Raw genomic sequence first — 24,538 nt, forward strand, 5'->3', positions numbered from 1 at the left:
ACTAATCTATAACCCCATACTATACACCCTGCATCGATATATAACTCGTTACGTCGTGAAAAATAAGGTTTAATCTGCTCATCGGTACAAAATGTTGGCCAGCCGGATTGTATAAACAACATTACTTTCCTAAGAACGTCGTCCTTACTAACTTCTTGACACAAAGTCTTCCTTGTAATTGGCATGAAATTTTGAACAAAATTCAAATAAGTGATTTCGCGTATATTATTTTTACCGTTTTCCTGTTCGGAACGTAATCCTACTGGTAACCGAGATAGCGCGTCCGCCGCGTTTTTCTCGCTACGCACGTATTCGATGTCATAATCATAACCCGCGAGGATAACCGCCCAACGCTGCATCCTACTCGCTGCCATTACCGGTATGCCGGACTTATCGCCAAAAATTGAGACTAAAGGTTTATGGTCAGTTCTTAATGTGAATTTTCTACCATAGAGATATTGATGGAATTTTTTAATACCATATATTATTGACAAAGCTTCGCGTTCAATCTGGGAGTACGCCTTTTCCGCCGAATTCAATACCCGTGATGCATACGCAATTGGCCGCTCGCCCTCTGGCGTCAAATGGGAAATGACCGCCCCCACCCCCACACTGCTAGCATCCGTGGTAAGAACCAGATCCAAATGTGGCGAGTAATGAGCTAAGATGGTACTAGAAATTAACATTTTGTTTGATTTTGTTGAACGCTGACCTACAATGTTCGTCCCATACAAAATTAACATTTTTTTGTAAAAGCCTGTATAGTGGTGCCAAAATAGTGCTCACGTTAGGTACAAATTTGGCGTAATACATAATGAGACCCAAAAATGAGCGACGCTCCGACACATTACTTGGTTCTCCTACTTCTTTAATGGCCTTAATTTTCTCAGGACACGTGTGCACACCCTTTTTGCTAATGACAAAACCCAAATACGTTACCGACGGTGCAAAAAAGGTGCATTTCTCTTTTTTTACCTTTAACCCATACTTCCGCAACCTCTCAAATACCTCCGTGAGAGTTTCTAAATGCGCCCGATCGTCAGAACCAGTTATAATAATGTCGTCCAAGAAAACCCCTACCGTTGGTAAGTCCGCAAACAACTGCTCTAGCTTCCTTTGAAATATGCCAGGACTAGAAGCTAAGCCATAAATTAAGCGATTGTACATAAACAAGCCTTTGTGGGTATTTATTACGGTGTATTGTTTTGAATCGTCTAATTCGAATTGCGCGTACGCTTGCGATAAGTCAATTTTCGAAAATTTATCCCCCTTATGCAATTTTGTCAACAAATCATCTACTCGAGGTACTGGAAAATGATCCACTTGCAAACATTTATTCAGTGTCAATTTGAAATCCCCACACAAACGAATAGTCCCATCTTTTTTCATTACCGGTACGACGGGAGTGGCCCAGTCCGAGGTGGGCACGGGCGTGATGATGCCGTCGCGCACTAGCTGATCCAGCGCACGCTCCACCGGCTCGCGCAGCGCGTACGGCAGCGGGCGCGCGCGCAGGAACACCGCCCGCGCCCTCTCGCGCAGCGCGAACCCGACCTTGCCGCCCGTGAACCGCCCCAAACCGTCTTCAAAAACTTCTTTAAACCTGGAACTGAACACATTTTCATCAAAGTTTTGACTAATATTTTCCCTTTCCAATTTGTTACATGGCACGGAAGTGGGCAAAGTTACCCCGAGTTCATGAATCCATTGTCGACCTAACAAACTTGTCATGCCCCTTTTAATTACATACAGATCTAATTGTTTGTTTACTTTGCCATATTGTACACTCACGCATAATTTACCTACGGGTATTACCCTTTCCCCGGTGTAATATCGCATTGAGACATCACTCGGATTTAATTTAAAATTCCCTAAAGTTTTTAAGTAACAATCATAACTAATGCAAGAAATACAGCTACCCGTATCAATTTCCATATCTATGTATCTCTTGTTAACTTTCATTGATAATACATATGGCGGATAAGCACTAAAGTCCTTTAAAGCCATTGAATAGTTATAGGTAACTACCTCGTCACTTCCCTCGCTGTCGTCATACGCCACCTGCCCATCCGCGTCTCCGTCATACAACGCGAACAGCTGTTCCTCGCGTAGTCTCGGGCACATCCTCTTCAGATGTCCATCTCGGTTGCACACCCGACACACGTAAGCCTTAAACTTGCACGTGTTGGAGTCATGACTGCCGCCGCACACCTTGCAGCCAGCTGCGCCGCCGTGCGCGCCGCGCTCGCGGCCGGCGCCCGCGACGCCCGGCCCGCGCCGTCCGCCCCGGCCGCTCGCGCCGCGCCCGGCGCCCGCCCAACCTCGCGTAGCCCCCGTGACCTTCCGTCCCCCGGCGGCTTCTCCGTGACCGTAGCTCCCCCGCCCCCGGCTCGATGCCACCTGGTAGACACCCGTACTTCCTCCATGGTTGTCTACTCGCTTCTCCATAACCGCCGATTCCGTCTCGGCCGAATCTATCGTTACGGCTAATTTAAAAGCTTTCTCGAACGTGATTCCCTCCTCTGCGAATAGCCGCTGTCGCATAACATCCTTCGATAGACCGCAAACAAATTGGTCCCTTAAATTTTCTTGCAATGAGTCCGCGCCAAAATTGCAAGTCATTGACATTTTCTTCAAGGCTGCGACATACTCAGCTATGCTCTCATCACTCGCTTGACGTCGTTGTCGAAATTTGAACCTTTCTGCTAATACACTCGGTTTAGGTTGCAAGTGCGATTTCATAATGGCCTTCAACTGATCAAAAGTCTTTGTTGCCGGGCGCGCCGGCGTACACAAATTAACCATAAGTTCATACGCGTCACTGCCTATCACAGTAATTAAAGTAGCCACTTTAACCGTGTCACTCACTGAATTCGCTATAAAATACTGTTCTAAACGCTCCACGAATAAGTCCCAACAATCTTTGTTCATATCGAACGGGGCTATCTTTCCGACTGCCATTGTAACTGTTTATTAACACGATTAACTAAACCACAACACTAAAAAGTTCGACACGTAGATCACAGTCCCGTCGCCACTGTTAGATATGCCTTCTGGCCAGGGTAGGGGCTGATGAGGAGGCACCAAGGAAACACGTCCGTTCAACATAGAATGTATTCGAGAACGAAGAATTAAGCCTACCCACATTCAGTCGGCGCCTGATTACTAAATCTACCCACATATGTCACACCTTTGAAGCTCATTCGCGCGCACTCTCTATAACAAAATTTATGAGCGTGTGCGTGAGTTTTCGTATCTGTGTAGGGGCGCATGAATGAATAGTCAAGCTGAGCTTCTCTTCGCGCGCTCGCTATGATTAGTTGAAATTTAGTCAATAGTGAAGCTTTAGTAAATCGTGTTAACAAGGTAATGTATTACGTAGTGTTTTCATTATGGATATAATATTTTTAATTTTAATGATGATTTATAAGTTTGGTTTATGTAGCAATAAATTTTAGGCAAGCCGGTGGGAATCGAGTTGTATGGAGCCGCCGCCCCTGATATTTACATCGAAAAATCACGCACGCGGCGATTTAAATTTAATATACTCGTTTGCCACTGTTAGGTAGATAGGCGCGTCAATGAAACAAGACGATCCGGTATAGACTGACGTGTAATGCACAGATAGTAAACAAACATATATATATATATATATATATATAACGATTACGTAACTGCTTCCCCATGCCACGCATGATTTCTACACTTCGTACAGCGCCCTCATAGCTCTTCCCTTTGCACATCCGCAACTTAGACTACACTCTGCGAAATGCCTCCTGTAATAGCCTCCGCTCACGCTTGCATGGAACTGGTCACTAAAATCTTACCAAGAAACGGTGACAGTGGCCGAGTACCTTTTTTGGAAGACGCGTTTTACCTATGAGTGGAAGGCTAGGCGCCCAAATGACGCAAAATGACCCTCTGATGAAGAGAATTAGAAATGAAAATAGTATTTTCCTGTACTGGCGCGGATCGATCGAACAACATGCGATAAAAAAATAATTGAATCCACAACAGATTATACCGTTTCTATATCCTCGCAAAACAGAAAGCTAGATCGCCAGTTTCGATCGTGGTTAGTTCAGCGGCGGACAAGCATTGAGCTTTGAATATATACCGATAGCAGCGTCACCTACCGGGTCCAATTGATTCTTCAAAATATCCATGTATAATAAAACCTTCCCTAGAATGTAACAACCAATTTTCTGAAAACCGCATCAAAATAGGTTCAGCTAAACGCGATATAATAGCGAACAAAGATAGATACATAAAAACATACGGGTCAAACTGAGAGCCTCCTTGGTTTTGAAGGCGGTTAATAAAATATAAATAATTGATTATTTAACCCTTTACTGCATACCGTCAGAAATTTGTCACACTTGATATTTCCGGCTACCACACTTTATTAACGCCATCTCTGTGTGCCGTTTTATATCTTTTTATTTATTAGCTAGAGAAGTGCTTCACACAACAGGGTAGTTGTGGCATACTGGATCTTTCGTGATACTACAAATAATGTGAGTAGAAAACCGGTTGCGGTGATTTAGTGACAGAGCACGGCGGAGGTATTTCGGCTCGCGATTTTATTCCATCAAATCAAAGTTTTGGTGAAGTTGCTATTGTTATGTGTAGTTAAATGAATCCTCAACAAGGAAGTCTACGTAAGTAAACACATTTGTATTACAATTATTTATTTGTATAACTTTGTGACATATTCGGAACACTGTGCATTAATGGCTTTTTTAACTAAGACAAATGTGGCACATCATGCAGTTTGGTTATTTAATACTTGTATTTATATTTCGAATTTATGATGCATTTGAAGTAGATTAGGGTTTCATAGTTATAAATAATATTGCATCGATTGAAATATAGATAGATAGATAGAATACTCTTTATTGGCACACCTCAGTAAAAATATACAAGAAAAATAAACCATTGATTAAATTTAGAGGCAGACAACAGGCGGTCTTATCGCTAAAAAGCGATCTCTTCCAGACAACCTTTGGGTAGCGGAAATAGAGAAGTTAATCGAAAAAGTAGGTGTTGCCAAACCGTTATGGAGCCTAGATTCACACACACAATTACAGTGAATAAACATACACATATAAGGAATACAAATAGACATACATAAACATACATATAAATATATTTAAAATTAACCGAAACATAGCTAAATATGACAGCAGCATGTCAGCCACAGAGTAAAAATAACTATGTACTATATAAACATTAAGGGAGAGATAAATAATGTTCTTCACAGCAAGAGATTGAGCGCATCTAATGCCAACGGGTAAGGAGTTCCAGAGTCGGACAGCTTGAAAAGTAAATGAAGTGTTGTAAAATTTTGTAGAAGAAGATGGGACGGAGAGAAGCAGGCTGCGCGACAGCCTCAGAATTTAGATAGTTAAAACGCTCCTTAAGATAGCGGGGAGTTGCTGGAAGGAAAAGAATAGAATATAGGAGAGACAGAATATGAAAGTTACGACGAAAACGAATAGGCAACCACTTGAGCTGTGAGCGGAAAAGAGAAACATGGTCATACTTGCGTAACCCAAATATGAACCGGATGCAGATATTTTGGATGCGCTCAAGTTTATTAAGTTGCTCCTCCGTTAGATCAGGATATGAAACGTCAGCGTAGTCCAAAATGGGGAGAAGGAGGGTTTGGGCAAGCGCAATTTTGGTCGGTATTGGTAAAAGATTTCGTAGCCTTTTAAGAGAGCTCACTGCTGCAAACATTCTCCTGCTTACTTCGCCAACTTGAGGCACCCATGATAGGGTACTACCTATCCATGAGAAGTCCCAAATTCTTTACTTGCTTCGAATACGGGATCAGAACGCCATCAAAATAAATTGGAGATAGTGTATTGAAGTCTATCTTCGATAATAATTTTGGACTTCCGAAAATAATACTCTGCGTTTTTGAAGGATTTACTTTGAGGCCAAAAGCAACACTCCAGTCCAAGATTTTCACTAAATCATTATTTATGGTGTTAATGACAGTCTGAAGATCATCAGTTTTACCCTGTGAGTAAATTTGAAGGTCGTCGGCATACAGGTGATAATGCGAAGAAAGATTGAAGGTTATGGAATTTATGAAAATTGAAAATAATAAGAGGGACAACACGCTGCCTTGCGGTACGCCGGCCAGCGTGTTGCACCAAGAAGAGCAGAGATCGTTCACCTTAATGCATTGCCGACGACCAATTAAGTAACTGCGAATCCAGCCAATTGCTGCAGGAGATATGTTAAGGGACCGCAGCATACCGCGCCTGCCCAACCGATGGCTGCGTTCGAATTCCGCAACAGAAAAGTCAGCCTGCAACTGGCTAACAGCAAGCTTCGCTGTGTCTACGCCATGAACCAGCAGCATCTTCCGGCGTGCGCGTGTCTCCATGTGGTCCACCTGACGCGTTAGAAGTTCGACATGCTTCTGGAGAGTCTGGAGGGACTTCATCACAAAGTCCTTAAACGCAATGAAGCTCGCTGACACGGAGGCAACTGTAGGGTTTGTCGGATCTGCATTTTCGAGGCTTCTTTGGAAAGCGGACATTTGGTTTTGGAACATATTGGTCAATTCTGAGATAGAATTTTTTATTGAAGCTGCTTGTGACATTTGTGCTATTATGTGAAAGTGAAATGCAGGAGTTCAGTGTAACTTTTTAGAAATTACTTAGGATAATGCTGGTAGGTGAAAAGCGTTACTATCGCATAAATTTAATATATATAACAAGTCCAGGAAGTAAATATTTCTAATTTAGAAGATTAAATATTGAGCACAAGATGTTACTTGGTTTTATTCACCTACCCACTATCACCACCACCTACCCAGTCAGAAACCACCCAGAAATATATACATACAACGAAGTAGCTGAAGATGGTTTTAACCATTGGCGAGAATGGATGTCAGATCGCCAATGATGCAAGTTAGCGGGCTGCATACAAAAAACCCATGTCATGTGCCAAAAGGTGTCTAAACAAAAATCGTAATTGCTTCAAGGAATTTAATTTTAGCAATAAATGTTTGCAAAAAGTATTATACTATATCAACTAAAAAAGGATTTATTTATTTTGGTTAAAAGTGTTGATTAAATATGCGCAGCTGTACTGCATATTGTTCCAAATTTGGCAACTACAAAACTCTACACTGCAGTGCAGTTGTTCCAGATTTGTACGTAATTGTTTTCTCCAAAATATAGTAATTAAAAACAATTAAAATTTTATTTTTTATTTTTCCTATGCTATATTACTTGTTTAGAATGACATATATTTTTACAAGGTGATTATTAATACCATGCGGTAAAGAAATAAAATACTAAATTATTTCTCCGTTTCCGCTTGCACGGGCGAAATGTAAAATGATGAAGTAAGCTGTATCGAGCGATCTCGCTAATAGGGGAAGCGCGCGGGAGGGGGGGCAATCATCACACAGTATTGAAACACTGCGCGCGCCGCGCGAGGGTTGTTGCAATTGTTATTTGTGCGACACTGCGCGCGCCGCGCGAGGTTTGCTATTGTTACTCGTGTTGTGCATGGCGCATTGTTTGTTCTCACGCCGCGAAATATTCGTTCTGTTATAGTAATTTACGTAAGTAAAATCTGGCTTAAGATACTTTTGTGTACCGTGTGTTGAAAGTGTGATAACATCTAACACTGTTATTATACAATATGCAGTTAGCTTGGCCCATCTTCAATTTATATTTGCACTTTATTCCTCGTATACACGTTGCAAACGTGACAGACAGGAAATGTTAAGCAGCACTTCGTCTGCACAAAGCTTCTTTAATAACAGCACGCGTCATAAAACTCTATGTAAATTTCACCCGAGGCCCGGTACCATGATACATGTGATTCTGTAGCGAGTCAACGGGTCAGGTGATGAACTTCTAACCCAGAGGGCCACATCAAACGGCGGCGTGGCTATGGGCATGGCGCACCCAGGTTATATCTCGAGCTTGGATTTCCTTTGTACTGTATATACTCTGTAATATATCATCATGCACCTGGTGCTCTATGTTCGCCTACCGCTCTATTATATCATTGCGATTGCAGAGAATGAATAGGTGTACGTGATTGTTCAAGAACTGTACAACAAGGAAATCCTATTTTTATTTTATCATTTACATTGTGAAGAGGTACTCTTATTTGTGGTATAAAATGCTACCTGAAATACTTACTCATTAAATTCATTTGATACACATTGGCGACAATTGTATGCTCATGGCATGAAACAAAGAGCAAAACTGTTGAGTTACTGCAAACTGATGTAATAAATTGGCAAAATGAACAGAACGAGACAAAAGTTTACACAGTAAACAAAAACAAGATATAAAAGATGTTAATGAAATTCATAAATATAATTCAGTGAAGTTTGTGTTTACCTTCTGATGGCTGGCTTGCGATAGTAAAAGCTTGGTGATGCAAAAGGTGAGTTATTATTACAAGACTTTGTTTTGTAACATATTGATAAAACGATTTCAGTAATGTCGCAGAAATATTAAAACGCGAGACGAAAGAGTTTACCCAGTAAACAAATGGATGGACACTACGTTAAAAACGTCTTAAGTATTGATTGCTGTTTGTAAGAAGGAGCGAGGAAGACTGCAGAGTTAAAGCGAAATCATACTAACAACTAACTGAATCTGGCAAGACATAATAAATAATTAAAGTTTTTTTTCCTTCGGGTTTTTTTTCTTTTAAATAATATATATACGAGAACCGGTGCGTAAGTGGAACGTATGCATGTTTTGTATTTTTTGTTATTTAACCGATTTAATTAATTGGCAGAAAGAACACAACGAGACAAAAGTTGTTTACACAGTAAACAAACTTACTAAATGTTAATGAAATGTCAAGTATAATTTCGCTTTAACTCTGCAGTCCTCCTCCCTCCTTCTTACAAACAGCAATCGATACTTTAAGACGTTTTTAACGTAGTGTCCATCCATTTGATTACTGGGTAAACTCTTTCGTCTCGCGTTTTAATATTTCTGCGACATTACTGAAATCGTTTTATCAGTATGTTACAAAACCAAGTCTTGTAATAACTCACCTTTTGCATCACCAGGCTTTTACTATCGCAAGCCAGCCATCGGAAGGTAAACAAACTTCACTGAATTATATTTATGACATTTCATTAACATCTTGTATATCTTGTTTTTGTTTACTGTGTAAACTTTTGTCTCGTTCTGTTCATTTTGCCAACTTATTACATCATAATCATTACATCATATAATTGTCGTCAATGTGTGTCAAATGAATTTCATGAGTATTTCAGGTAGCATTTTATACCACAAATAAGAGTACATCTTCACAATGTAAAAGATAAAATAAAAATATGATTTCCTTGTTGTACGGTTCTTGAACAATCACCTACACTTATTCATTATCTGCAATCGCAATGATATAATAGAGCGGTAGGCGAACATAGAGCACCAGGTGCATGATGATATATTACAGAGTATATAACAGTACAAAGGAAATCCAAGCTCGAGATATAACCTGGGTGCGCCATGCCCATAGCCACGCCCCTCGATAACTTGCATAATCCAAAGAAAGCTGGTTTGACGTGGCCCTCTGGGTTAGAAGTTCACCTGACCCGTTGACTCACTCTACAGAATCACATCTACGATGATACCGTGCCTCGGGTGACATTTACATTATTGAGTCATGACGCTTGCTGTTATTAAAACAGTGAACGCTTCTTCGTCTCTGCACAAAGTGCTGCTTATCATTTCCTGTCTGTCACGTGTGCAACGTGTATGTACGAGGAACAAAGTGCAAATAGAAATTGAAGATGGGCCAAGCTAACTGCATATTGTACTAGATTCTTTATGCTAAGTATACATGTTTTTGTTTTCGTTGTACTATGCTGCATCCTTGCAATTAAAGACATGCATGATGTTCTTACTTGATCACTATACATACTCGTATATCTAATTGATATTACATGATGTATGAAACTGCATTAATCATTGTACATTTTATATAATTCAAGAAAGATTAATGCTATGTATCAAATAAGGGTAGGTTAAGATTACGCGCCTACCTACGGCAGAACAATAAATCAGTCTTGAATATACTCGCGTGCTGTGTTATTTGACTCCCATATATTAATTCCCAGTACATAACATTGGCTAATGAGGATGTCGAAAACACTACCTTTTAACATTAGAGAATTTAATTTACGTCCGGGAAAGTGGAATACATACATTAGTCAGTTAACGGCATGGTTTGATATAACCAACGTAAAATCGGACGCTCGGGCGCAGTACCTTATCGCGGTGGTCGGGACTGAAACTGGATTTAATAATAGATTTGTGCTATCCATCGGAGCGGGATAAATTGAGTTATGACGATATAGTGTCAAAAGTGCGCGAACATTTATCACCGAAACGATCCGAGTTGGCAGAGCGTATGAAATTTCGGGCATGTAAGCAAACGACTGACCAGTCAATTAATGAGTACGTGGCGCAACTCAAGCAGAGCTTGCTCAAAAATGCAATTTCTCCGGTTCTGCGTACTTAGAAGAGAACCTACGTGATCACTGGCATACGGATTGAGAAGTGATGCGATACGTTTCAAGCTGTTAACTGAGGATAAATTAACATTCAGCCGCGCAGTGGAAATAGCGACGTCGTTAGAGATCGTCGAGGATCGAGACTCGAAAGCGAGCGGACCCAGCAGTGGCGCTGGGAGGGCGACATCGGCGTCGATGTCGACGCGAGAAGAGGACGTGCACGCGGTGCGCGCGGCGGCGGCGGCGCGCGCGCGCCCCCGCGTCGCAGGCAGCCGGCGGCGGCGCCGCGCGCGCGCTGTCCGCGGTGCTTGGGCACGCACCATCCGAGGAGCTGCTCATTCATGAACACGGAGTGCTACGTGTGTGGCAAGAAGGGACATATTGCGAAAGCGTGTAAAAACCGGAAACATCATAGCGTCAACGTGTGTACGGAGTCTAGGGACACGAGCGACGACGGCGGGTCGGAGGACGCCGATGACGAGTACGACGTGCCGTTGTACTCTATAGACGACAACACCGGCGGTGATCAACCATGGTGGCGCACTGTGACGGTGAACGGAGTCAAGGTGCGCATGCAGCTGGACTGTAATGCTGCGATAAGCGCTATGTCTAGCAGTTATTTTAATCAGCTGTTTAAAAATGTTAATTTGTTACCTCCTAAGACAAATTTAAAAATGTACGCGGGACAACCGTTACACCGAAGGGCATTATGTTGTGTGAAGTTACGTATGGCAATAAAAAGAAATCAAATTTAAAGTTAGTCGTAGTAGATTCAGACGACAGCCCGCCCATTATCGGACGTCGGTGGATGACGGCGTTAGGTATACAATGCAGTCCTGAGGCTCCCGAGACGATATATAGTATTAATAACGCTCGTGAGGGTGTAGTGACACAGCTGGCTCGAGAGTTCCCGCAGGTGTTCGCGCAGGGAACTGGCAAGTTCACAGGTAAGCCCATACAACTAAAAGTGGCCAGTGTCGCGCGGCCCGTGTTCTGCAAGCCGCGGGCCGTGCCGCACGCGCCGCGCGCCGCCGTGCTGGAGCGCCTGCAGGCGGACGGGGTCATCTCGCCGGTGGAGACTAGCGAGTGGGGGACGCCCGTCGTGCCCGTTATCAAACAATCAGGTGAGGTAAGACTGTGCGGGGATTTTAAAGTAACACTAAACCCGGTATTAGAGGATGACAAAAACCCGATACCTCGTATCGATGAAATATTCTCTAATTTGCAAGAAGGACAACTTTTCAGCAAAATAGATTTGAGTCATGCTTATCAGCAATTACCGCTTACAGAAGAATCTAAACAGCTGTGCGTAATCGTGACTCGTAAGGGTAACTTTTGTTACAATAGATTACCGTTCGGTATTAACTGTAATATGAGTAAATTTCAGCGCGTCCTGGATAGCCTATTCAAGAATATGAACCTTATTGCAGTGTATTGCGATGATATTTTGGTCACGGGAGTTAACGACGATGATCATTACAAACGCCTGATATCGGTATTCAAAATATTGTCTGAGGCAGGATTAAGAGTTGCACAAAATAAATGCATTTTTTTCCAAAAATCGGTGACAGACGAGCAAAATAGATGCCGTTCAGGCAGCCCCAGTACCAGACACCGTATCGCGTTTAAAGGCATTCTTAGGCTTGGTCAATTATTATGCCAAATTCATACCTAATATAAGTACCGTTTTACACCCGCTTTACGAGCTACTAAAAAAACATAACAAGTTTTTGTGGTCTCGGGAATGCAACGAAGCATTCATGAAAATGAAACAAATGTTAGCCGCAAAACCGATGTTAATGCATTATAAACCTGATGCACCTCTATGGCTCTATTGTGACGCATCTCCGTATGGGTTGGGGGCGGCGCTGGTGCAGCGGGGCGAAGAGGGTGATCTGCCAGTGGCGCACGCCTCGCGGGCGCTCAACCGCCCGAACGAAATTATGCACAAATATGTCGTGAGGGTCTTGCAATCATTTTTGGCGTTCAAAAATTTCATCACTACCTTTTTGGTAGACGGTTTACCTTAGTTACGGACTGTAAACCGTTAGCGCACATTTTAAGCCAGCATAAAAGTATACCGCAAATGGTAGCGGGACGATTGCAGCGGTGGGCGGTAATTTTAAGCGGGTACGACTATGAGATAGCTTGCGTTAAATCGGAACAAAACTGTTTAGCAGATAATTTGTCACGCCTGCCGTTAGACATTATAAAAGACGAAAAAAAAAGTAGGGAATTATGCGAATTTTTGAATTTTATCGATGACGGTATATCGATTAATCATCGCGATATTGCAAAAGGCCCGGACACCGAAAGGATTGACAGATTAACAGCTCTTTCTTGATTCGGTGGGTGGTGGTGCATGGCCGTTCTTAGTTGGTGGAGCGATTTGTCTGGTTAATTCCGGTAACGAACGAGACTCTAGCCTGCTAAATAGGCGTCGTCATTTAGGTGCGCGCGGCCGTTCGCGGTCGCGCAACTCACTGGCGACGTATTAAAATTCTTCTTAGAGGGACCGACGGTTTCGAGCCGCATGAGATTGAGCAATAACAGGTCTGTGATGCCCTTAGATGTCCTGGGCCGCACGCGCTCTACACTGAAGGAATCAGCATGTTCTCCTTGGCCTAGAGGCCCGGGCAACCTGTTGAAACTCCTTCGTGCTGGGGATTGGGGTTTGCAATTATCCCCCATAAACGAGGAATTCCCAGTAAGCGCGAGTCATAAGCTCGCGTTGATTACGTCCCTGCCCTTTGTACACACCGCCCGTCGCTACTACCGATTGAATGATTTAGTGAGGTCTTCGGACCGACACGCGGTGGCTTCACGGCCGTAGGCGTTGCTGGGAAGTTGACCAAACTTGATCATTTAGAGGAAGTAATAGTCGTAACAAGGTTTCCGTAGGGGAACCTGCGGAAGGATCATTAACGTGTATACATGTTGGTATGGTATATATACATACAAACATGTATAACAAAAATAATCCGTTAACATGAAACAATTATATATATGTGTCCAGTTTACGTCACACACACACAGGAGAGATCTATTATTTCGATCTCGCGTCGCGTATTTAAAATGTTTGAGATTATTAACGTCTACTATTTTGTGGAGGAGAGAGTTGCGCTTCGACCGGCATAAAAATCCGCGCCGTTACAGCTTATCCTCTCCTCCTCCGTATTATATAGACGGATTATAGTCTTTGAACTCTCGCGAACATCAACTGTGGTGTTGTACGCAGACCGGACATATATATATATGTATATATACGTCAACATGCGGTAATCGTTTATTACTTTTTTCGTAATGATTTATTTTATTTATTTAAAAATTTTGATGTCGTAACATTGTTGTTACCACTAACGTGTGGTGTAATAATAAACTATTACCCTGGACGGTGGATCACTTGGCTCGCGGGTCGGTATTTGGCCTCATGCGGAGCCCATATTGCTGCGTTGCCCTCTAATTTGCTTCTTACCAGGGCATTGTACAACGCCGCGCCGACACGGCTTTCACGTCCGAGAAGCCCACTGCTCGGCGCAGCACAAAACCCAGAATTTTGAACGCCTTTTTACACACACTGACAATATGGTCTCTGAAACAAGCTGCTATGTGTACTCCCAAGTCTCTCACGGAATCCACTCTTTTTAGCTGAGCTCCTGCTACGCTCCATGGTACCTGTGGTTGAAAGGTGTTTTGGATCGGGTGAATGTAATAGTAACGCATTTATCCACATTAAATTGTAGTTTGTTTTTCTGGCTTCACTCCACTACTCTGTCTATGTCTCGCTTGAGGCGCTCACAGTCTCCCTCATTCTTTATAGCCAAGAGCAACTTGAGGTCATCATCGAATAACAAATATTTAGACTCATTGACCACTTCTGGTAGATCATTTATCAAAATAAACTCCAGCGTTTTTTTTTTTAATAAAGCTTAAATCTATCATTACAGGTATAGCCTAATGCGATAGATAAGCGACAAACCAATAATCAGAGTTATTGACTATATAATTATAAACTTAACCTAATATTATCATTGCAGCCTTTGTGAGATCATTCAGAGAGCACGTAAATATGTCCAACTTCAACGCAAGTTTATTGATAGTGCGAATGGCCCTCGTTAGCAGTTTTGTGCGAGCAAGGGGTACGGCCAGCAGCGGCGGGCGGCGGCGACGCCACACGTGCCGGTCCGGTACGTACAGCGCCAGGGCGTGCAGGACCCCGGGGTTACACAACTCGCCTCTCATCACCCTAACTACATATGAAGCGAGGGCAAGTTCCCGCCTCACCTCTAGCTTGCTATACATATCTACCTGTTATGATATCATATCTCATCATTTAGATACTCTTCGTCCGTGCAGATGGACTCATATGTGTGATAAAACTCTTTGACCTCGCGGGGTAAGCTTCTAAAAATACTTAGTTGCGTCACTTGCGTCATTTTAACAGCGAACTAACAATAGTCTTAAGTGCCATGGACCCTACGGGCGCTTAAAAGATTTAAGCCAGTTTCCGCCATTTTGAATATTTTCTAATACACAAGACGACAAATTTTTACAAGACTGCCAAAGGGAGGAGGGTAATGTTTTTCGAGTGTATGTATGTAGGTATGTATGTATGTATGTTTCTTTGTGGCCTCCTGTAGCCTAAACAGCTTGATGGATTTTGATGTATGAGGTATCGTTAGATACGTCTTGATCACGGGAGTGTCATAAGATGTGTTTTGGGGGTTACTTAAAAGATATAAGTAAAAAAAAAAATTATCATAAAAAAAACCGAGTTTTTTGACGAAAATAAAACGGTCGGGTTTTTTTTTTAATAATTTATCGAACTATCGTACCTGCTCACAAGAATTTTATAGAATCGATTGAGAAATGCGACCTGCAGAGAACAATCATTTGCAAGTGTTCGTATAGTTGTTGCGTTGGCTATTTTTTTTTTAAATTGAATTGAAATCATTTTATTTCGAGTAAAAAACCCATATAATGTTAGTACATACAACAATTATTATTTATCTATCTATATAGGTATCTAAGTTAGTGTACAATATAAACAAAACAATAAATACTTAAAACTAATTAATATAATCTATATTTCGATGATGCGTTGGGTCGTTGGGTTCATGCAGTTGGTTCAAACGCCTCATCAGTGGGCAGTCTACTCTGACGAAAAATGCGTTTAGAAGACTGTTGGTGCTACCCTTCAGATCCGGAAAATCTACGTAGTTTTGAGCAATTTTCATAATATAAGTGCCTCTCTGTCGCACTTGTAAATTCGTACGTAAGTGTGACAGGGACGCAATACGTCGAACGTGGTTCGCGATAGGCACTCTGTAACTTCTAAAGAAGGATCGCATTATTTGCGTTACGTGCTGCGGATTAATCGCACCGACAGACACTGTCGATGCGATGCATCCACGACGTTTTTAAAACATTTGCACAACACATAACTTACATTTTAATGTTGTGACTAGCAAAGCCATAAATTCAACGAGTGGTCCTGGCAAGGTCGCCATGAAATACGAGGCGTTAGGGGTAGTAATTGATACTCAGGAGCTCGGTTCAATACTAACTGCTTTATTCAAGATATATAGGGTTTATATAGTAGTCATCTACGTGTACTGACATTTAGCAAATGCATAAATAATTATTATTTAAGTCCTTCAATTAGGTCGTAACCTTTGCATATGTTGAACTCTACGTCATGCCTACAGTACAGGCTGCTAGGTATATGGAATACTGGTCAATAAGCGTAGTATGCAAATGGTAATGGCCAAATTTTCATTTTCTTAAAAAAAAAAATACCGATTTACTCAGATCATTGATCCATATCCTTATTAGTATGAACTTAAAAGCTACGTTAATTACTAAAGGAAATGATAATTTTTAAGAAAAAAAAACCGACTTCAATGAGGGAGACCGGTGAAAAAACGATTATTGTTAATTTTAGATTTCATAAAATGAAATTAAAAAGACAGTATCCTACGCCTAATTATGTAGAAAAGGAGGTAATATGTATTTTTTTGCCACTGCACCCACCTTGACACATTTCAGATTTGCCCTATGGTTAACTGGTAAGATACCCGCAATAGGGTATTCGACTGTATTTAAGATAAATTATTTCACACCATGCATGAAATAAAGCACCAGATAATTATTAAAAAAACCGGCCAAGAGCATGTCGGGCCACGCTCAGTGTAGGGTTCCGTAGTTACTCTTCCGTCACAATAAGCTAAACTAAAGAGCGTACTCCCATCTCAAAGGCCGGCAACGCACTTACAACCCCTCTGGTGTTGCAGGTGTCCATGGGCGGCGGTAATCGCTTACCATCAGGTGATCCGTCTGCTCGTTTGCCTCCTCTACCATAAAAAAAAAAACTGGAGCTTAAAGTATAGTAAATTGTTAACCAAGGGATGAAACGGTACCTTTCACCCGAGTTACACAAATAGGCAAATTTGCATAATCAGTACCTAATTAAAGTAAGTCTTTTTACTATGAAGGGAAAACTTTTTGCGATAACTCAAAAACAGCTAAACTGATCATATCCGCTATAGTTTTCATTTACTGTCTTTCTTAAGCTCTACTTCCACGATTTTTTTCATATTTTTTGGACCTATGGTTCAAAAGTTAGAGGGGGGGGGACACATTTTTTTTTTCTTTCGGAGCGATTATCTCCGAATATATTCACTTTAACAAAAATTGTTTCTTGAAAACCCCTATTAGTTTTGAAAGACCTTTCCAACAATACCCGACACTCTAGGGTTGAAGCGAAAAAAAAAATTCACCCCCACTTTACGTGTAGGGGAGGTACCCTAAAAAAAATTAAATTTTTAGATTTTATTGTACGACTTTGTCGGCTTTATTGATTTATATATCCATGCCAAATTTCAGCTTTCTAGCACTAACGACCACGGAGCAAAGCCTCGGACAGACAGACAGACAGATAGACAGACGGACATGGCGAAACTATAAGGGTTCCGTTTTATGCCATTTGGCTACGGAACCCTAAAAACGAAATAGGATAGAAATATAAAAATGAGCCTTGAAAACCTAACTGCTTGGCAAAGAGAACAAGTTGCCAAACGTGAACTATGCATCATTGAAGAGTTTCGTTCTGTTCATCATCAGCAGTTCCACTTCATCAAATGTCACTTCTACAAATGTAAATACTTGATTTGTTAATGAAAATACTAAGATCACTATATATATATGCCTTTAACATTTGAGGAGTTCCCTCGAGTCCTCATGGACCCCATCGTCAGAATTCGAACTTGACAAAAAATTGTCTTGAAAATCTAATTTGCTTAACAAACACAACGAAGAGAACAAGTTGCCAAACGTGAACTATGCATCATTGAAGAGTTCCATTCTGATCATCATCAGCAGTTCCACTTCATCAATTGTCACTTTTTTAAATGTAATTGCTTGATTTGTCAAAGAAAATACAAAAATCACTATATGTGTGCCTTTCATATTTGAAGAGTTCTCTCGATTCCTCATGGACCCCATCGTCAGAACTCGAACTTGACATAAAATTGTTTTGATAATTTCATTTACTTAACAAACACAACGAAGAGGAGAAATCGCCAAACGTGTACTATGCGTCGTTGAAGAGTTCCACTCTAATCATCATCAGCAGTTCCACTTCATCAAATGTCACTTTTTAGGGTTCCGTAGTCAACTAGGAACCCTTATAGTTTCGCCATGTCCGTCTGTCTGTCTGTCTGTCTGTCTGTCCGAGGCTTTGCTCCGTGGTCGTTAGTGCTAGAAAGCTGATATTTGGCACGGATATATAAATCAATGAAGCCGACAAAGTCGTACAATAAAATCTAAAAAAATTTTTTTTTTAGGGTACCTCCCCTACACGTAAAGTGGGGGTGAATTTTTTTTTTTGCTTTAACCCTAGAATGTGGGGTATCGTTGGAAAGGTCTTTCAAAATGAATAGGGGTTTTCAAGAAACATTTTTTGATAAAGTGAATATATTCGGAGATAATCGCGCCGAAAGAAAAAAAAAAGTGTCCCCCCCCCCTCTAACTTTTGAACCATAGGTCCAAAAAATATGAAAAAAATCGTGGAAGTAGAGCTTAACAAAGACATTAAATGAAAACTATAGCGGACATGATCAGTTTAGGTGTTTTTGAGTTATCGCAAAAAAAAAAAAATCCTTCATAGTAAAAAGACTTACTTTAATTAGGTACTGATTATGCAAATTTGCCTATTTGTTTAACTCGGGTGAAAGGTACCGTTTCATCCCTTGATTAACAATTTACTATACTTTAAGCTCCAGTTTAGCTTATTGTGACGGAAGAGTAACTACGGAACCCTACACTGAGCGTGGCCCGACATGCTCTTGGCCGGTTTTTTTAAATGTAAATGCTTGATTTGTTACATAAAATACAAAAATCACTATATGTATGCCTTTCACATTTGAAGAGTTCCCTCGATTCCTCATGGATCGCATCATCAGAACTGATTTTTGACAAAAACGGGACCAATTTGTATATATATCAATTCAAACAAAAAAATAATTTTCGAAATCGGTTCAGAAATGACGGAGTTATGGAGTAACAAACATTTAAAAAAAACATACAACCGAATTGATAACCTCCTCTTTTGAAATCTTGAAGTCGTTTAAAAATAAAAGAAAACATTGAAAAAAAAAAACAAAAACTAATGACTTAATCAACTTACATTGACAGATAAGCCAGGTATGCAAGTTATGAAGTTATGGGTTACAAACATATTTAAAACTAATTAGAATAAATTTATCACTGAATTTTCATACATACATACATATACTAAATAAACACATTACCCTCGTTTGCGTTGTCTGTCGGCTAAATAACTATCTCTCACCATTCAATTGTTGAAGTTAAGACCTACTTCTACGGATAGATGGCACTATGGGTTTAAATTAGTTACGTAATAATATGCATATATTATACAATTTTTAAATACCATCAATGAGACATTATTCATAATATAATTTTAGTTATTTTACTTATTCAAACTTGACTTTTACCACTAAAATCAATAGCAAAATTGATTAAGTGACAATGAATATATTAAATAAGATTAAAAAATATATATCTCGGCTAAACGTGAAGAATGACGAGTCCTTATGAGAAACAAAATGTGTAGGTAAGTATCTGTCTGCTCACAATCAACGAGTAAAATTAGAATTCATCATAAAATATTGATATTTAAAACGTGTACTACTGCTACTACTACTACGTGTTATACTGGTACTACTACTACTTTTCTTCGTCAATAGATGGCGTTAGAGGTATATATTTGATCTAAATGTAACTTGAACTTTGCTTCATATTGAAAACTAGCGAAAACGTAGCAGCTATATTTTTCTTGAATGTTCCATAATTTTGCGGAATCCTTCTAGAATCTACCCTTTTGCTACTTATTGAACTGAAAGGGCCAATATAAATGTGTAAAAGCCGAATTGCAAGATTTATCGATTTTAATGGTTTTATAGTTTCGATATTAATAAGAATAAGCTTATCACTGAATGTATACACATACATATACTGATAAACACATTTCCCATTGGCGTCGCTTGTCGGGTAAATAATCTCTTTCAGCATTTAATCGTTGCAGTTTTCTGCTAGTTGTACGGATAGATGGCGCTACGGGTTCAAACTGGTTACATGCATATTAATAATTTTTAAAATGTTATTTTTTTCAGTTTTGTTATATGGGTAAATGTTAGCAATGAGATATTTATTATACGAGTAATTTTAGTCATGTCCGTGTGTCTGTCCGATTATGTCACAGCCACTTTTTTCCGAAACTATAAGAGCTATACTGTTCAAACTTGGTATGTAGATGTATTATATAAACCGCATTAAGATTTTTACACAAAAATTGAAAAAATAACAATAAATTTTGGGAGTTCCCCATACTTAGAACTGAAACTCAAAAAAACTTTTTTCATCAAACCCATACGTGTGGGGTATCCATGGATAGGTCTTGATAAATGATATTGAGGTTTCTAACATCATTTTTCTAAACTGAATAGTTTGCGTGAGAGACACTTCCAAAGTGGTAAAATGTGTGTCCCCCCCCCCCTGTAACTTCTAAAATAAGAGAATGATAAACCTAAAAAAATATATGATATACATTACCATGCAAACTTCCACCGAAAATTGGTTTGAACGAGAACTAGTATTTTTTTTTAATACGTCTTAAATGGTACGGAACCGTTCATGGGCGAGTCCGACTCGCACTTGGCCGCTTTTATTACTTTTTTTTTCTTTCGGAGCGATTATCTCCGAATATCTTCACTTTATCAAAAAATGCTTGTTGAAGACCCCTATTAGTTTTGGAAGACCTTTCCAATGATATGCCACACTGTAGGGTTAAAGCAAAAAAAAAATAGATTTTATTGTACGACTTTGTCGGCTTTATTGATTTGTATGCCAAATTTCAGCTTTCTAGCACTAACGACCACGGACCAAAGCCTCGGACAGACGGACATGGCAAAACTATAAGGGTTCCTAGTTGACCACTGAACATTAAAAAGACGTTTTAACATTTCTAACAACATAGCAAAACAACCAACGTAATTTGGCCGGGTTAGACGTGTGCGCCGCGCCGGCGCGCCGCCGCCGCCGGGCTTTTTTGGCACGCCGCCTCCGCCGATTAATGATCGGCGTGAAATCGGCGTGACCTTGAGTGTTGTTAATTAGCTATTCCAAGTTGGTATTTGGATTACAATATGTTTTTTTGTATTATGTATGTTACACTTGTCAAATATACATCGATTATTAATTAATGCCAGCTGCACAAACTATTTGACACACCGATTAAAGTAACTGAGTAATCCTCAGTATTCAGCGTCAAGAAAGATGAGGGAGCGATATATGAAGTAGGATTTTATACTGTTGTATTGAGAATTCACATTCCGAAGCGCTGGTGGCCTAGCGGTAAGAGCGTGCGGCTTGCAATCCGGAGGTCGCGGGTTCAAACCCCGGCTCATACCAATGAGTTTTTCGGAACTTATGTACGAAATATCATTTGATATTTACCAGTCGCTTTTCGGTGAAGGAAAACATCGTGAGGAAACCGGACTAATCCCAACAAGGCCTAGTTTACCCTCCGGGTTGGAAGGTCAGATGGCAGTCGCTTTCTTAAAAACTAGTGCCTACGCCAAATCTTGGGATTAGTTGTCAAGCGGACCCCAGGCTCCCATGAACAGTGGCAAATGCCGGGACAACGTGAGGAAGAAGGGAATTGAGAATTCACATTGCCTCACAATTTATACGAAGGCAGAATGCTCCGTCATTAAAAGACTTACAATAAATTACAACAAAACAAAGGGCTCTTGCACCATGGGACCTCAAGGTGGAACAGAAAAGGAAAATTAACTGCCTAATGTTGCGACCATCATCCTTGATTATTTGCTTGCGTCTTAAACGGTAGTGGAGTCCAGCAAAAATCTGAGTACATTGATGCGCGAACACTCTCGAGACCTTGGGTTTCCTAAAAATGTCGTGTGTCAAAAATGTCGAGAAATAGAAAGAGAGACGACTGTAGATTCACTGTCTATCTGACGTACCGCGTAAACGCTTGCCCTACGGAAATGTGGAATGGGTGAAAAAACATTTTCTTGTCACTCGTTGCTATGGTTACAGTCACCTGGGTCACTGGGGTTTTCAATTAACAACATCTTTTGTAGTAGTTATAAGCCCTTTCCCTAATGTGCCATCCAACAAGAATCATAATATGACTTTCTTGTAACAAACTGTGCCAGTATTGTCGCCTGCCTGTTTGAATAACAACAAGAAATACATAAATGGCAGCTTTTTTAGCTTTTTTTATAGCTCTAAATATAAAATACTAGTACATTACTATAGAGGCCGGGAAACGTAGGGTTGCAGGCCAAGTAGATATATACGGCTGAAGCCGGATAGAGATACGCGGCCGGCAACCCCGTTTCTCGCCAAGATATGTATAGTGCTTTTCTCAAACTTGCAATTAAAACAAAAAATTATAGTCAATTTGTTTTGTGGCGACCTACTCGGCTCGCCACTCTACCAGCGGTGTACAATAACCTAACGCGCGTAAGTCCACGCGCCAGCGCGATGCGCCACCGTCGTTGCTTAGCAACGAATATGCACAACAAATCACCGTACCAAGCTAACTGAAGCTAGTTGATGGTTGGATGCCAAGACGTTGTGTCACAATTTGACCTTAAAAACAAAAGAAGGTTGCTTTGCTTGTTTTTGGTGGGATTTCACTTCTTTTTGTAGAAACGTGGGCTTATTGATTTATTTTACTAGATTTTCTTATTTGACACAGTTTTTTTCTTTTTAGTTGTAGTTTTTTTATTATTATTTTGTTTTCTAATCAGGGTCACCAGGTACTCCAGATCTTTGATTATCCTAGTTTTTATAGTTTTCCCTTTATGTGGCCATTAAATCCTAACTCTGTACCAAATTTCAGCTCTCTGAGTTTATGGGAAGCACTAGTTCTATTTTGATGATCATGAGTGAGTGACTGAGTGTCATAAAAGCGAAACTTTGCTTCGCTTAACTTCGGAACTAAATGACCTCCAGACTTGAAATTTTGGATTTTAAGTATGTGATTATAGCTTACTGGATGACGAAAATTTCTGCGTTTTGGTTTTATCCAGAGGTTCTCAAATAGGGGCCTGAAAATGCGGCGAAATGGTTCCAGTAAAGCATGGTACGGCAGTGTTTGCTTCGCGCTCGACTTGGCGGGGGCACTGCCGTGCCCCCAGATTAATTGCATTAAAATAGTTATTTTTACAATACTAGCGTGCTCTCTTTATTGTTCAAAAACTGGTGAGAAAGTTGCATTTTATCCACTTGTGGTGCAAATCAAATTCAAATTTCGAGTTGTGTCCTTATGTTGGCTGGTAGAATTGACTTTTTTAATGATGATTTGAATGATAAATACCTATATTAAATAACAGAATTCTGAATTGATTTGCTTTGATATAGTTTGATAATTTACAGTTAGTATTTTCTTTGTTGGTGTGGTGAAAAAAGTTGTTTCACCTTGTGCCTTGAACCCTCGCAACACTCAAGATTCCATTTTTCGAACCATTCGCTGCACTAGTGGTTCAGTTTAATAATCTTTTGCTGGCACGGGTATCAATATTAGCACGAGAGGTTAAACAACAAATTAGCCCCTTGTATGACAAACCATAAGTAGTAAGTTTTTCAAATCAAAACATGCCTACATAATCTTATACCTTTAAACGAGCAATTCTTGTATATATATATATATATATATATATATATATATATATATATATATATAAACCCCCATGTACCAAATTTCTGCAAAATCGTTAGAGCCGTTTCCGAGATCCCGGAAATATATATACATATATATATTTCCGGGATCTCGGAAACGGCTCTAACGATTTTGCAGAAATTTGGTACATGGGGGTTTTTGGGGGTAAACAATCAATCTAGATTAGTCTTATGTTTGGGAAAACGCGTGTTTTCGAGTTTTCATGCGTTTTTCTTTCGACGCAGAATATGGTCGCTAATTTCGTGTTGTCGGCCACTGTCCGTCTGGACCAACGGGTTAAGACGCGGACTGCTAAACGAGTGTTACGGGTTCGAATCTCGCCCGGTGACTAACTTTTTTTTATATATGTTCAAGCTTATATATAATTTTATAATTTTTATTGTTTTAGACAATATTTAAAATAGTAAAAAAATGTAGATAAGATTATCACCTATACACCACCATATTACAATAAATAGTTATAACCGAGCAATGCTCGGTCGCCCAGGTACTACAGTGTTATAATAACAAAATAAGTACTGCACGTAACAAAACAAAAGGCAAAGAAAGAGACCCATTAACGTTTAGGTCAAACTGAGCAACACTTACTATGAGACCAACCCCGAAGTCACGAAAAAAAATTGACTCTCCCATAGGAAATTTCAACATCAGACCAGCAAAATGTATGAAACAGCCAAATTATTTTCGTGATTTCAGGTTTTGTCCCATAGTAAAAGTTGCTC

The 24,538-nt window shown here is 40.3% G+C and overlaps 1 protein-coding gene and 1 long non-coding RNA gene across 2 annotated transcripts in view; both read right to left on the reverse strand.

The window, feature by feature from the left end:
* The window catches only part of LOC133530322 (uncharacterized), a 32,101-nt gene extending 8,288 nt beyond the window's left edge, over positions 1–23,813 (reverse strand). The window contains exon 1 of the long non-coding RNA XR_009801295.1: positions 23,084–23,813. This is a non-coding gene — a long non-coding RNA (uncharacterized LOC133530322). The remainder of the gene's footprint in view (positions 1–23,083) is intronic.
* LOC133530393 (uncharacterized) lies at positions 1,296–5,309 on the reverse strand. Its single transcript, XM_061868305.1, has 3 exons — positions 2,057–5,309; positions 1,393–1,603; positions 1,296–1,307 (listed from the first exon to the last, which is right to left on the reverse strand). Exons 1-3 carry the CDS (start codon positions 2,959–2,961, stop codon positions 1,296–1,298), a joined length of 1,128 nt encoding a protein of 375 aa, XP_061724289.1. The 5' UTR covers positions 2,962–5,309.
* Positions 23,814–24,538: the final 725 nt, after the last annotated feature.

This window comes from Cydia pomonella, chromosome 22 (genome assembly GCF_033807575.1).
Source record: "Cydia pomonella isolate Wapato2018A chromosome 22, ilCydPomo1, whole genome shotgun sequence".
Taxonomy (NCBI): Eukaryota; Metazoa; Arthropoda; class Insecta; order Lepidoptera; family Tortricidae; genus Cydia; species Cydia pomonella.